Source organism: Protomyctophum parallelum (assembly GCF_964188405.1).
Source record: "Protomyctophum parallelum genome assembly, chromosome: 1".
In the NCBI taxonomy this organism is placed as follows: Eukaryota; Metazoa; Chordata; class Actinopteri; order Myctophiformes; family Myctophidae; genus Protomyctophum; species Protomyctophum parallelum.
This window is the reverse complement of record NC_139697.1, coordinates 56498610-56514153: the sequence shown is the minus strand read 5'-3', so window position 1 is coordinate 56514153 and position 15544 is coordinate 56498610. Positions and strand designations below refer to the sequence as shown.

The following is a 15544-nucleotide window of genomic DNA, read 5'->3' as shown; positions in this document are numbered from 1 at the left end:
ACTAGCAGCACTGGATTTAGGATTGTTGCGTGGTTACGTCATTGGTCTCTACGTTTGACTTCGGTGGTCCACCCACCCTATGCACCACCCACCCACCGCCAAATCACCACATTCAAATAGTAGAAGCAAGAAAGAAAGAACCCAACGCGGAGCGGCAGAGAAAAGTACATTTAGCGGACTCAAACTTTTACATTAGACGGTATACGGTAAGTTATGGAAAAGATACTTTTTACTTTCATCTTGTTGTTTTATCTATCCATGGGTAACGGAGAAAATGTGGAATCTCAGTGAGCACATTGTGATCGAGTGTTGGGCTTGGATCTAACGTTAGCAGCTTAGCAAAACAAAGCCCTCAGAACCGCGTGAGATCAGATTTCTTAATGTTTTGTCAATTGAATGTGATTTAAATGTGCTCGTATTAAGGATCGGTACGTCCTCTTTTATGTAAACATGTTTTACATTTCTAAATGTATTTGCACATGAATAGTTGATTCACAAATATGACATATCAAAAACTATAATGAGGCTATAGATGGGGATAAATATGAAATTACATTCAGTATACCGGTACAGTACAGGACATAATGAACAGCAGTAAATACAGGAGAGAGAGAGTGAGAGTGTGTGTGTGTGTGTGTGTGTGTGTGTGTGTGTGTGTGTGTGTGTGTCTGTCCTGCTGTGCTCGGTGTGCTTACAGTATACATTTGCAAATACACTACTCTTTATTAGATTGAATCTACATGGCATCTTCAGTGATGAACGGTCTTGGTCTTGCTGTGGTGGGAGTGTGGCGGGCCCACACGACCCTGGATGAGTCTGACGAGGCAGAGGGCTCTCCAGAAGCCCCCGATCGCTTCCGCAAGCTCCGCTCCTCATCCTCGCTTAACTCCCTTCGAATGTCTCTGCGGAAGCGGCTTCCACTGCGGTCTGTCCAGGCCAACTCCCTCCCAGAAAATCCAACCTGGGAAAACCTGCAGGAGGAGCCCAAAACCAGCACCATCCGCAAACTCACCCGCAGCGCAAGGAACTCTGTTACAGAAGTATATCAGGTAGGTCTAATAATAATAATGAAATGACATGATTTGAGTGTTGTTAAATCAAGGCCCAGGGATGCGCTGACAAGTGAGAGGAAAGAATATTCCCTCATGCTGTCCCTGATGGCCCATTCCCTCCCTCCCCTCAGAGAATGCAGAGGAACTCTTCACGTGAAGAGTGTTTGGTTGCAACACCGGTGCGGATATGTGATGGTGAAGAAGAGAATGGCATGTCATTGTCAACCTCTCGCACCCCAAGACGCACTCCTGGTCGACTTGCTACCACCACGACCCCCGGGCGGACGCCAAGACGCACCCCGAAAGCGGCAGTGACACCCCGGCGTACTCCGGGCTCAAGACACAAGTCGGGGATTAAGGGGGTTCCAGAGGCTGATAAAGATGTGCGGGGGGTGAAGGCAGGTGGAGGACGGAGGCAGCTTATCCGCATGGCTGCGTTAAGAAGTCCCTTTGCCTCCCCCAACATCCAGAGACAGTGAGTGCTTTATGTACAGCCCTGTACATACAGTAATAGTAGGCTATAACATAGACTGTGGAGCATATTTGTGAATTAGATACAATTTTTATTTCCACATTAAAGAAAAGTTGTGAAGACATAAAACATAAAACTCCCCCGTTTTATATTGTTTTATTTTTTAGTTATATTGTATAGTTTACCCGTATTTCTTTGATCTCATTGGTTGCCTCTCTTTTCTGACAGGAAGTTTGACCAGGACTTGGAGAGTGTTTCCAGTGGGCTTCGGAAGTTGAAACGCCTGTCCAGAGCCTTTGATGACGTCATCAGGAGAGAGGACAGGTAAATTCTCAATGTTGTTGACAGTGCTGCCAAGACGAACATTGTTAAGGCCTATTCATACTAGTTCTAGGTGATACGGTGACCACCGAACACAACAACATGACGTCACTCCAGTGGTAAATAGGGTTGGGAGATTGAAGAACCGGAGCCGGTTCCATCGTATTTAAATGATCGGTTCCCCAAACGGGTCTCGTCTGTCTTCTTTTGGCTCAGTTGTGTCTGTGTGAATGCATCCATGCGGCGCCACCTAAACGTGTGAGTGAGGTGGATACGCCCACTGATCTAAAAGGATCGGTATGCTAGTAGAAGTGTGGTTGAATGCTTTCGTGCTAGCACGTTGACTTTAAGGAAACCTCTCCACAGAAACAAGGTTATAATATTATCTAATCAATGTATCATACCTAGTCTGACCCAACCCAAAGCACGACAAAATACGTGACCAATTGGACTCGCCCAAGTTAAAATAATAGTTGTACAATTTGTAATAATAGTGTTGTATTTTTTATGTAGCCTAGTAATCACGCCAGTGAATCACTTTTTTACAAGTAGAAATTCTACCGTTAGGAACCGGAACCGTTAAAATCCTAACGAGTCCCAACCCTTGTGCTAAGCGACCAAACAGGCAAACACGTCTCTCTGTTTTTACTAACCACTGTTTGGTGGTCACCTTATCACCTAAAACTGGAGTATGAATACTCACCGAACACATCGCTAGTTGTTTTGTTATTGCTGAGGTAGTGGAAAAGGTTAATTTCATTTGACAGGTTAAGTGTCTTTGTTTTGTTCTGATAGGCTACCACTCTACTGCCAAATTTACTGTATAGTCATCCACAGGCCCATGTGGACATGCATGTATAGTGAACCCAAAGCAGACGCAGACCATAGGAGTAATAATTTTTTTGTCTATGTGAATCTGGCAAAAGGCAGTGGACATTCCATCCATATCTATCATGTGTGTGTGTGTGTGTACATACAGTACATACATACATGTATACATACAGGTAGGTATGCGGTCTAGCTTAAACTTGGACTCAGGGGGGTGGACGCCTCTGCCTTGCATAGTCCCCAGTGAATAGGCAGTTTGCCCTTCACTGGTAACCCTATTTTGGACTTATTTTTAAATATATGAAGGTATTGCGGGCAGGGGTTTTTACAAAAAAGCCCCCCTTTTAAACTACATACACACATACATACCTACATACATTTCAGAAGTTTTAGCAGTTTTTAAGTACCCACTTTTAGGCCTAAACAGATGTTGGGAATAAAATCAGAATCCTGTCTGTTTTCAAGTTATCAACTCTGGGTAAGGAAGGGGCGGCACTAACAGTAGAACATGTGAATATGGATAAGTGAAATGTAGATAGATTTCCATGGATTTTTATGAATGGACTCATTTTCCATCTCCCTGTTGTTGAGCCATGATATTAATTTCTGATGATTTATTAGAAAACATGTGCTGAATGCATGACTGCCCCGACCTTCAGTGACCCACCCACTAAAAGAATCCCAGTGTGCTCTGCAGCATCTCCCCCAAAGACCCCTCACCCCTCCCCCGCTCACATTCTTCCCGCCCGAGTTTCAAACTGGGGTCTGTGTTTCTGGTATTTAGTTGAAGAGGGTGGGGTTAATGGGGGGAGGCAGTTGAAGAAGGAAGCCTGATGAAAACAAATCATATATGGTGTGTGTGTGTGTGTGTGTGTGTGTGTGTGTGTGTGTGTGTGTGTGTGTGTGTGTGTGTGTGTGTGTGTGTGTACAGTGACACTCAAACATTTGAAACATGCAGGCAATGAAATTCATGAGTCCAGTTGGTTCCATTGTCCTATTTGTGTGAATTCCAACTGCTCAGTGAACATTCAATGCCTGGAACAAAAGCAAATGAAAAACATGGATTATTTTTTTTATAAATGTAACAGCATTAACATCATTATTCATTTTACTCCCTACAACAGGCGGTTCAACTATTCCCTAATTACAGAGTAGGGATGAAGGTACATTTGCATCCCGAAATGTGAATGATACTGTAATAAGTTAACTGTATGCTATATTTACTAAGAGGATGGCATTTTTGAGCATGTCAAAAAACAGCATGGTTGATCCGGCTTGCCAGATGCATGACGGGGCTGCTCATCAGAGCTCTCAGAGCGCTTTCTGATAGAGAGTCAGAATACAAAGTTGGTTCTTCTTCTTATGTTTTACTTAACTGGTAATATACTCACATATTCAACAGACAAATACATGCTCTTCTGCTTGCATCTCACTTCACTGGCCTCTTCGGCTCTCAAACCCAACTTTTTCTTCTTTCCCAACACTTATGTGACTAGGGTGATGTAATGCTCTATTCTATAATCTATGTTTGACAATTATCGACATGATATGCAGCATTACCGCAATATATTTTCTTTATCAATTCCTGTTGTGTCACTTATTGCATCTAATATTAACTGATCATAGCAAAACATTTGGGATTATGCAGCATGCAGCCCTAACATACACTAATTAAAGTGCTCTTTTGGCATTTTGATCGATTTTTCTCCCTCTCCACTATTCCTTAGAGTCCCTACCAGGACCAATGCAGTGGAACATTATGGGGGCATGATGAGGAGAAGATTGGACCCCAGCGGTAAACTCAGCCGCTCCAACCTCTCACGCAGAGCTGCAAACCTCTCGCACACATTAGGAGGCTGGGCACACACAGCTGTCAACAATGTCCGCAAGCCTAACTGAAACAAATGTTTCTGTGTCTGTTTAAATGAACAAATGGACCTTTTTTGTAGACAATTTCTATACATTCTGACTGTTAGATTTGCAGTTACGGTTTATGTGGACCTTCATGGGTAGTACCTACTTTATGTAAACGGGACTGTCATTTTCATGTGCGTTTACATGTTTCAATGTAGCTTGTATTGTTGTCGTAGCTACCAAAGGGATTCCTATGTCGTTATGTTATGTACGTGTTATAGCTGCTACTTCTGTGATAATTTTGTCACAGCTGGGAAAAGCTGTTGTGCTTTATGTTCTCTCTATGCTCGTCACACAATGAGCATGTTTTCCTGATCTTTTTGGGCTTATGACCAAATTCTTTGCAAGTATGTTTCCCTAAATACTATATTTTGTACTCACACTAGGGCTGGCAATATGGATGAAATCAAATATATTTTGACCAAATACTGTAATATCAATATTGTGACAATATTGTGAAGTTGGCTATTGGTGCATTCACTATGCTTATCAAGTACTAAGTGGGTAAATCATAGAACGGTCAGTAAACTTCAGAAAATTACTATAATGCACTAATGCAGCCTTTATCACAAAGAAAAGACACCACTTCAAAATCCCAGACAAAGTGCCATATACCAGTAACTCAAGCTATGCTCAAAGAAAGTGGCTGAAAACGTCACTTAGAAATCATGAAACCAAAATTATGTGATAATAAACTAACACAAAATCTTTGACAGGAGCTATATGCCTGTTTTGTGAAGTAGGCAATAAATAACATTTACAATACCTTAATATCAATATATTGTCCAGCCCTGAATCACATTATTCTCATAGAAACTGTGTCTTAATACCCAATTAGAAATCATTATATGAGACCATAATTGTATGTGATAAACTAACACTAAATATCTTTGTGACAGGGCCTATTTGCCTCTGTTCTATTAAGTATGCAATTAATAACTAACATTTATTATACCCTTTTAAGGGTTTGATCCTGCCAAGCTACGTATATATACTGTAGTATACGTACTATGAAAGACACTTTTAATTTTGTACGTTTCTCTGTTGGAGCCTGTATTGACCTGAATATTGTTTATTAGACCAATACATTATACATGAATGATTCCGTAGTATCCAGGGGGATGTGAAGGTCTTGACCTCATTCATTGGTTTGATGTAATGAAGCCATATATAACTGGGGACTGTGACCTTTTTACTAATGTTTTTATATATTGACGACTAGCTCCCAGTTTGTCTTATATAAACAAAGGGAGAAGAATGAATTGTAAACCTTTTTTGTAACTACACGTACACAGCAATAAACCCTTTTAGGAAAAAAAATGTTTTTGTTGATTTTTAATATTACACAACTGAAGTAAAAATGTACTTGACAAATTATTACGATTATTGTGCTCATAGTTAGATAATTCATTGTTACAGTGCACTATTCAATGGCAAAGCTGTTAGTACAACTACATTGAAATGTATGGCATACATCAGTACTATTCCTATTAAGCTTTGAGTATATTAAGCTATTAAGACCTTTTAAACAGGTGACTCCTACTCTCCTAGCCTCGGTCCCAGGCTTACTTTGGTGACTCCTCTCGCACTGAAGGCAATGGTGTAGCCAAGTGGTGGAACTATGCAATAACCATTTTCCAAATTTGTCCCTCACTTCTTCCCGTCGGTAAGCACAGCAGTGACGCTGTATAGGCTCCTCCTCTCCGCTCTGTCTCTCTGGCTTTGTGTTTAGTGCCGAACCCACGCTGCAGCTGCCTTCTCTTGGATACCCGGAGCTGCAAAACACCTGAAAATGGCCCTCCACGTACCCAAAGCTCCGGGCTTTGCCCAGATGTTGAAGGACGGTGCTAAGGTGAGACTCGATAGCAAGATGAAAGGAGTGAACGAGTCTAAAACGAGACATTTGTGATTTTGTGAGCTAGCTTCTTAGCTAGCATCTTGAGGAAGCAGCGCAGTCATGGGCACAGTGTCATCATCATGTGGGAGAGTTCTAGAAACACCGCTAGGCCGCTCGGCTCAACCTGTCCGCATGCGGTGCCACCACGGCTTCTAGTCGGTCTTATTGTACTCCTCCTTGTAGAATATGTTTACGGATGTTTACGGTGTGTCCTGTAGACATCACATTATATGCTGTACACAATTAGTGATTAGCGATTAGCCATTGTAGACAAGGATACACCCATTGTACACAGATAAATCTGAGCCATTGCACTGTGAGTAATCTTTCAAGTGATGCTCAGAAAAGTTGTGATGCATTTTATTTAAGCCCAATTTAAGGCTGCAGAAATTCCCATTTGTTGCATCTGACGTTAATATAGCCCTCCAAGCAGAACCCAATGGTACTGAAGTTTCTGCATTTTTTTAGACCCAGACCATGGGGTCCTGTTCCAGCAGTACCCTGCCACCTGGTACGCGGACAGAAATAAAACGTATACACCGTGAATATGGCCTGTCTGCGCTCTTTTACGGCTTTTTTTCCTCTGAAGGCTTCTGAATCTGTGAACTTTAAGTACCTATACATACCGCTGCGAATATCTCCTGTGGCGCGGAAGCCGTTAAGTATTTTTAATCTTTGTTTGACCGATTTGGTCGCTTTGATTCTTCTCTTCCTTCCTTGTTTATTGACACCTCATTGTACCGCCTATCTGGCTAGCTAGTGGCGCTATAGCTATGACAGAGCAGATCAGAGGCAGGAACGTAGCTGACGCAAGCCAACCGCACACCGGGAGGCGGTACAATAAACGGTAAATAAACTAGAAGAATCAAAGCGACCAAATCGGTCAAACAAAGATTAAAAATACTTAACGGCTTCCGCGCCACAGGAGATATTCGCAGCGGTATGTGTAGGTACTTATAGTTCACGAATTCAGAATAACTCAAACAAAAAAAAGCCGTCAAACGCCGCAGATACAATGTTAGCGAGCATATGTCCGCGTTCCAAAATTCCCATACAAAAATATAAATATGGACAGGGACCCTACACAAAGCGACATCCAAATTTCAGAAAAGCTTTATGGAGGGTTCCGAGAGGGGCTAACGTTAATATTACTTTTTCGTGCTAGACAGTGCCATTACTTAGTAAGGGCAGTGAGGCGTTGGATAGCCCCTTTCGAACCCTGTATAATTGTTTGTATTTGGGATAATACGGGTTCCGAAAGGCTAGGCGTTGGAGTACATGTTTTAATATGACTTTATTTCAAAGTCGTAATTACAATCTGTATGATGTCTACTGTCATTTTCAGGCCTTTTTAATTTTTGGACCCCCGGTTTGATTTTTGCCTCTGGGGCCCCAATCTACAGTCTAAAAGCCCTATTGAATTACTGTCAGACCTGTAAGGGTCTATACTTAGTTGACCATCAATCAGTTAGCTGATGACCCCCTGGAAACCACACAAGATCCCATGGTGGTCCCCAGACTGCATGTTGGGAACCAGTGTTCTTTGGCCTTTCCCATGTATTGATTCATTGTGTCTTTCATTTCAGCACTATTCAGGACTTGAGGAAGCAGTCTACCGTAACATCCATGCCTGCAAGGAGCTGGCTCAGACCACACGGACAGCTTATGGGCCAAATGGTGAATGTCATAAATATTATAAGCTCCTCCATTTCTGATAGGAAAGTGATTTGTAAACTTAAAAACTGTGAGTTTTGTGAAGCCTGTTGATACTACATACTGATTTCATAATGCATGTTGTCGTCCCAGGCATGAACAAAATGGTGATCAACCACTTGGAGAAGCTATTTGTCACCAACGATGCTGCCACCATCCTTAGGGAACTTGAGGTGAGGCTATCCGCGGTATTTGTTCAACACGTTCCCCTCTAATGCAAATTTAAATTCAACAACTTCAATATCCTCTCGCGTGTCATTTACAGGTGCAACATCCAGCTGCCAAGATGATCGTGATGGCCTCCCACATGCAGGAACAGGAGGTTGGTGATGGGACTAACTTTGTGTTGGTGTTTGCTGGTGCTCTGTTGGAGCAGGCAGAAGAGCTACTCAGAATGGGTCTGTCTGTGTCTGAGGTAAGTTATACTCCTTTTACAGAAGTTAACAGAATGGGCTTTTTGTTGAAGCCCATCAAGTTATCCAATCGACCTGAGACAAAGATCATGTATTTTGAAATGACAACACAATCATACTCAACAACTGATAACGGTGTGTTTATTGATCACATGGGGGAAATTAAGTTGTACCACCCCCGGACAGATGTAGTAAAATCACACATGTGAAGTGAGGGGTGCTCTTATCCATCATACATCATCTAATTCTATTATAGCTAACTAAAAATCACTAATAATAATATTCAACAAAGACAGTCATAAAACCAGATAAATAGAACATTACATTTAAAAATGTAATAAACACCCATTTCCAGTCATAGAAAGAATTCTTTAATTACCTTTGGTATATTCCACTCCTCCACCCTTGTGTATTGGAATTTGGAATGAGCTTCTACCTACCTTATGTTTTAGGTTTGGTATAAGATACAAATGATGCTGTATGCTTAGCCTTCCTATCCCACTTTGTCTTGTAGGTGATTGAGGGCTACGAGATGGCAATGAAGAAGGCACTGGAGATCCTGCCAGAGTGTGTGTGTGCTTCAGCCAAGGACCTCCATGACTTAAACGAGGTCACAGCTGTGATCCGCCCAGCCATCATGAGCAAACAATATGGCAACGAAGACTTCCTCGCCAACCTCATTGCCCAGGCCTGTGGTGAGTCAGCAAAATATTCTAGTAGTAATATAATTCAAATTTATTAGAAAATATTTGAGGAATTGCTTGAAAATGATTGAGGAAACCAAAAAAGTTAATTGGATTACATGGTCTTTGTGACAACAAAATGTTTTAATTTGCACCTAATTCTCGAATATTCTGTTGCTGCAGTCTCCATTTACCCGGAATCCGGCAATTTCAATGTTGATAGTGTCCGAGTATGCAAGATCTTGGTGAGTGTGGCATTGTATACTTAAAGACATCTAAAAAAAATCAGTGTGGGTGTTGGCTTCTTCTAAATTGCTATCTGTGGTGTCTCAAGGGTTCCGGTTTGACGGCTTCCACCATGCTGCATGGCATGGTGTTCAAGAAGGAGGCAGAGGGAGACGTCACATCAGTAAAAGATGCCAAGATCGCTGTTTTTTCCTGCCCGTTTGATGGCATGGTGACAGAGACCAAAGTAAGGAAGGCTTCAATGATTTTCTAGTGCTTTATAACAGTAAAGCCGAAATTTACTTTTTGCATTAGTTTCTGTTGACAGACAGTGGCATGTCCAGGGGGTGGCCTGGGGTCATTACACATTTTGTGTAGCCGATCGACTCACCAGTGTTTCCTGGCTGTCAATTTCTCCATGTCTTAGGGCACAGTATTGATAAAGAGTGCTGAGGAGCTGATGAACTTCAGTAAGGGGGAGGAGGACATGATGGAGGCCCAAGTGAAGGCGATCAAAGAAGCCGGTGCCAACGTGGTGGTGACTGGAGGCAAGGTGGCTGATATGGCACTGCACTATGCCAACAAGTACCAGCTCATGGTGGTCAGGTAGGAAAAATATGACGTCCCTGAAATGTTCGTGATCAGACCACATGAAAGACTTGATCCGAATTGGTGAACTGGAAGAATAATCAATCATATATAGTACCGCGAGGTCACAGGGATTTCTTTATTGAGTTCCTAAAACATTGATGTTCTGTATGAACACCTCAATCTGAGCTTCAATTCCGAGATAAACGCCGCTAACGCTAAATGATAGTAGCTCGATAGACAACTCGTTCAATGTCGTCCTAGGCGATCTGGGACTTTTATAAAAGTCGTATTTCTTTTTTTTTTTTTTTGGCTTTTTTTTTATGGAGGGACAGACGTCCAATGTCATTTTTAATCAGATAGTGAGTTAAAATGATTCGGTTCCTGTCTTACATCGGTTGTATGTTTGTTTTATATAATTTTGTTCCTGCTTTTATCATTTGTCCTATGTTTATCACTAGCTTTATCATAGCATTTTTAAATGGTTATTAGTGACATTTTGAGTTAAAATAAGTTAGATATCAAGCCAATTTATCTTGTAGATGTAACTTATGAGTGTCCAACTGAGGGGGGGGTTGTGAACTTGTGAGTGCTGATAAATGCACATTTCAAAATAAGATGATAGTTTGCCCTAACCTTATGAGACACTGCAGCCTTTCTTAGTAAATCCTAAAATAGCCAATCTACTGTACAAGCTCGGCACGCATCAAATCGCAGAACGCGTAGCTTGGCACACGGCACTGCTGCATAACTAAGTATACATTTGGCTCAACTTACTCTTTTATGTCCCCCTCCAGGTTGAACTCTAAATGGGACCTCAGAAGGTTATGCAAAACAGTGGGAGCTGTTGCACTCCCCAGGCTGGTGAGTTCTCAAGAGTCTGGTCTGTGTTAAAATATTACAGTAACGACAATACCTAAGAGGACCTTTTAATCTCACTATGGAAATGGTGCAGTGCCAAATTAATCAATTTGATTTGAATGAATGAATGCATTTTTATTTGTATAGCACCTTTCCAAACGTATAGTTACAAATGAACCCACATTTTGCTTAGTGGTGAATTTACATGAAGATTTTTTAGTGGTGAATTATTTTCATGTAAATTCACCACTAAGCAAAATGTGGGTTCATTAGGCTGTTGGTGGAATATATAGAATGCCTCTCAGCCAATCAGAATGTGAGGGTCTAACTGGTATTTGTATCAGCCATGTTTGACATCAGTTATTTTGTGTTGCAGACCCCTCCCACTCCAGAGGAGATGGGTCACTGTGACAGTGTCTACATTTCAGAGATGGGAGACACGCAGGTGGTTGTCTTCAAACATGGTAAGAATCTCAGACCTGGACCTTTATTTCTCCAGAAGGTGTTTCACCTTTGTAACACATTCTAAATAAATTGTTAACAGAGAAAGAAGATGGAGCCATCTCCACACTGGTGATCAGAGGGTCCACTGAGAATCGAATGGATGACATCGAGAGGGCTATCGATGACGGAGTCAACACCTTCAAGGTCCTCGTCAGGGTAAGTCCCTTTTCACAAGGACACATGCAGCATTGTAATCAGATTAAGTATTTAACAATGAATGCAACCTGTGTGGGGTGTTTCAGTCTGATTTCAATAATTGGGATGGAACATTTACGATGTATCCACTAACTACTGGTAAGCTTAATAAAATAAAATATTGTAGTATACTCCTTGGTAAACCAATAAATATTAAACTCATCTATCTCAAGAGGTAACTATGACATAAGATTACATAGAAACTAAGCAGTTTGGAGTTGTATTGTGTTCTTAGTCTTATCTTAGAATTGAGCTTAAGATATACTATGTGTACAGTCTCAACTCTTTAATATAGAGATGTGCCCATATTTCTGCACTTATTTTTGGTGCAGTAGAATAGTGTTAAACAGAAGGTGAATAATGGCAAATGTTTTGCTAAAATGTCCAGACATCTCTGTTGACTCAGCAAAATTCTAAACATGGTTATTTCTTTTCTCTAGGACAAACGTATGGTACCTGGGGCCGGAGCCACTGAGATTGAGCTGGCCAAACAGATTACATCATATGGAGAGGTACACGGAATTGATTGTACTGACATAGGCTAGGTTTACACTTAACCATTTATTATATGAATGGGTGGATGTGTACGGTAGTAATTTTTTTTTAGATATTTTTGGGGCCTTTTCTGCCTTCATTAATAGAGATAGTAGACTGACAGGAAATGGGGAAAGAGAGATGGGGAGTGACACGCAGCAAAGGTTGTCGAGATTAGCACCCTATGTGCCCAGACTGCTACGCTAGCTGCCCGGGCCATTATAATTGTATCTTGAGGGGAACCAGATATCATACTGTAATAGCTGTCAACAATATGGTTTGGATCACTTTCAGAGTGATTTGATGAACCTGTGACAGACTCACAGCATATCAAAATCCACCAGAAGGACAACTGGGATGCAGTCGGTCGTTTTGTTATAATGGGGGTGGGAGATGATTATGCTAATACAGTAGCTAACAGTGGTAGGCTAGCTGGTATGAGTGTGGACTGTGGACGCTCACATAATTATCGTTATAGTTATTGATTTTGTTATTTGACAAGCCTTAAGACTTGTATTTCCTGCACAGTAATAATGTAATACAGTCTATCTTTACACTGAGTTAAACTAACTGATTTTTCTGCGTCCACAAACATGTCCTCTGTCTCCTCCGTCTCCCTAGTCATGTCCGGGTCTGGAGCAGTATTCCATTAAGAAGTTTGCTGATTCCTTCGAGGCTATTCCCCGTGCCCTGGCAGAGAACTCTGGTGTCAAGGGCAATGAGCTCATTTCTAATCTATACGCAGCTCATCATGAGGGAAACAAAAACATGGGCTTCGACATTGAGGTATGTGTACTCATTGTGCATTAGTGCAGTTGTTAAATCATGTGACATACTTTGTTGTCTGAGAAATTGTGTCCAATTGTCCAATGTAAAATACTTATTGGATGTATTTTGTTGCTTAAAGGGTTACCATTACATGCACTATATTTCAGACCCTATGACTAATTGTGGGGGTATGTTTGTGTGATGTAGGCAGACGGTCCTGTCCTGAAGGACATGCTAGAAGCTGGTATCATGGAACCTTACCTGGTCAAATTCTGGGGCATCAAATTGGCTACCAACGCTGCCGTCACAGTTCTTCGAGTGGACCAGGTGGGTGCCCACCCACCCACATACACAAACACACAGGCACTACAATATGTGTAAACTTAGTGTTTTCACTGATTTTGTTTTCTTGATTGTGCTATTTAAGTTCTGTTGTCTAAGACCATATGTTAGGGGAGAATGCAAGAAGCAAAACAATATATCTGATACTTAAATGGTATAAAAGATTGGTTTCTCCAGATTGGGTAAATAGCCGATCGAGTCATTTTGAGTGAAACTCGGCCGATCACCTACCTCCCATCTGTTTAAACAACATGCCATCTAAATGCCATACTTGGCTACTGTGGACAAGCAAACGGATACATTATCTAAATCCAATACAGTACTTGTATGTGAACAAGTAACCAAACAACATGCATCTACATCAAATAATTGGCATCTATCAAAATAAGTGACTCCATTGAGTCACGGTCTGTTTACCTTTTCCAGATGCCTATCTCGGATTCAAATCCCAGAGTCGCGATTCTAATCAAAATGTTCTTGTTTCGGATGACTTAGATATGCGATCCGATAGATCCAACGTTGGTGGCTTACACTAGAATGGACGGCATGGCAGAGGCGAAAATAATTGACAAAATACCTGACAAAAAAAAAGTTATAATGTAAACTCTATGCATATGATCAGATCATCATGGCCAAGCCTGCAGGGGGACCCAAAACTCCCAAACAGAGAGGCCACTGGGACAAGGATGACTACGACGAGGCGCCCGATAAGTTTGAGACTCACCATTAAGGTTGTGCTCTCTCTCAGCAGGTGCTGGAATGTGTGTGCGTTTGACACCGGGGCAAAATGCTGCACCAATATACTGACATAACTCAAGACACTGGGGGAAATGTTGTGTTCCAACTGACTGCCTGTCACTACTAACATTAGTTTGTCCTGTATGCGTGTGACACTAAACTGTGCTCAATGGTGTTTGATTATTTAGAAATGAAAACTGCAATAGATTTAAAATGAGAATTCTGTGTTTTCAATTCCATTTTAATATGCACGAGGTGTGTCACTGACATGATGAGACTAAATCACTTCCAAGTCTTGCACAGAACTCGGATATGGTGTGACTGCATGATGCATGTATTCAGTGATCCATTTTAACTGCAACAGTTGGATACAGAAGTTGAAGAAATGGAAATATTGCAAGTTGCAGTTCTTGATAATCCAACTGTACAATCAGGAGATTCAGGACATATCTGAGAAATGCAAAATAAGAGATGTACCTCACCTCAGGTGGTGATTATTTGTTGCCAAAGGTGAAGGTAGACAATATTTTTTAAGATATGCTCAATTAAGCTTCAATTGTCACTTTGTGAGCTGGAGAACGTTGAACTTTTTAGTTCCGTTGCTTTGATTAATTTGTGCGTCATTTAAGCCTAATTTATACTTTTCATAACAACGGAAATCGCGGATACTGTGGAAATCTGTTATTTTCGGCTATTGACACCATCATGTAAAGTATTAATTAGGTTTTAGCAGGTATAGCCAGCAGTCTGGATCCCCAGAAAATTGCTTTCAACTTGTATGGGAAAACATTGTTTGACTGCTCTCTCTCTCTCTTCTTAGATAATTATGGCCAAACCAGCAGGGGGACCCAAACCGCCCAAGCAGGGAAAGAATGACTGGGATGAGGAGGACTGAACCTGAGCCCCTAATCTCTCACCCTACCCACAAAGAACAACCAGTTCTTGTATCAAAAACACCCTTTTTTTCTACTTGTTTATTTAAGGCCCAGCTGTTGGTTTTTTTTTTGTTTTGTAGCTATGACCATGCTTTTGCTTTACAAAGAAAGATGTTGTTTGAAAAAAAAATGTAATGATAGCACTGTCTGCATTTTATGTTCTGAGTCCCAAAAAATAAAAGGCACTTGAGCTGTCAACATGTCCTGTTTATTTTTAATGAATGTACCACATTGTAATTCATGTATGACTTGACACCAGCTAATCTCTCCAGAACAGAAGGAAACCGCAGATGATGCTTTTCTTTCCTTTTTTTTGCCAATGGGTTTCCAGATGGGACTCCAGATAATCCTAATGCACACTTGACCCTTCATTAGTAGTGGCAGCAAGTAACTAGTTGAATGTACTCTTAACTGCTGTTCATTGGTACAGACCTTTATACACTACTATAGACTAAAGGATTACTTAATAATGCTTTCATTTAAGTAATTTGCCCGTATGAACTACTGTGTCTTCCGTGAGGGCCCAACAAACCCACGGTGAGGCCTTTAGGAGTACCATTC

At 41.3% G+C, this 15544-nt stretch overlaps 2 protein-coding genes across 7 annotated transcripts; both read left to right on the top strand.

Annotated features, from left to right (window-relative positions):
- The first annotated feature begins 129 nt into the window (after positions 1 to 129).
- On the top strand, positions 130 to 5866 carry pimreg (PICALM interacting mitotic regulator). 2 transcript variants are annotated; one of them, XM_083773816.1, is made up of 6 exons: positions 130 to 206; positions 730 to 1049; positions 1184 to 1527; positions 1753 to 1848; positions 3798 to 3836; positions 4401 to 4535. In XM_083773816.1, exons 2-5 carry the CDS (start codon positions 741 to 743, stop codon positions 3826 to 3828), a joined length of 780 nt encoding a protein of 259 aa, XP_083629942.1. In that variant the 5' UTR covers positions 130 to 206; positions 730 to 740; the 3' UTR covers positions 3829 to 3836; positions 4401 to 4535. The 2 variants fall into 2 exon arrangements, with proteins under 2 accessions (XP_083629942.1, XP_083629941.1); XM_083773815.1 differs by lacking the exon at positions 3798 to 3836 and having other exon boundaries at positions 4401 to 5866.
- A 433-nt stretch (positions 5867 to 6299) lies between these two features.
- On the top strand, positions 6300 to 15181 carry cct8 (chaperonin containing TCP1, subunit 8 (theta)). Of its 5 annotated transcripts, none has more exons than XM_083764999.1 (16): positions 6300 to 6439; positions 8071 to 8161; positions 8291 to 8370; positions 8463 to 8612; positions 9125 to 9305; positions 9477 to 9538; positions 9628 to 9765; positions 9946 to 10124; positions 10904 to 10970; positions 11344 to 11431; positions 11512 to 11627; positions 12107 to 12178; positions 12822 to 12986; positions 13176 to 13295; positions 13933 to 14041; positions 14869 to 15181. In XM_083764999.1, exons 1-15 carry the CDS (start codon positions 6380 to 6382, stop codon positions 14038 to 14040), a joined length of 1677 nt encoding a protein of 558 aa, XP_083621125.1. In that variant the 5' UTR covers positions 6300 to 6379; the 3' UTR covers position 14041; positions 14869 to 15181. The 5 variants fall into 5 exon arrangements, with proteins under 5 accessions (XP_083621125.1, XP_083621126.1, XP_083621128.1 ...); XM_083765000.1 differs by having other exon boundaries at positions 13933 to 14061; XM_083765002.1 differs by having other exon boundaries at positions 13933 to 14071.
- Positions 15182 to 15544: the final 363 nt, after the last annotated feature.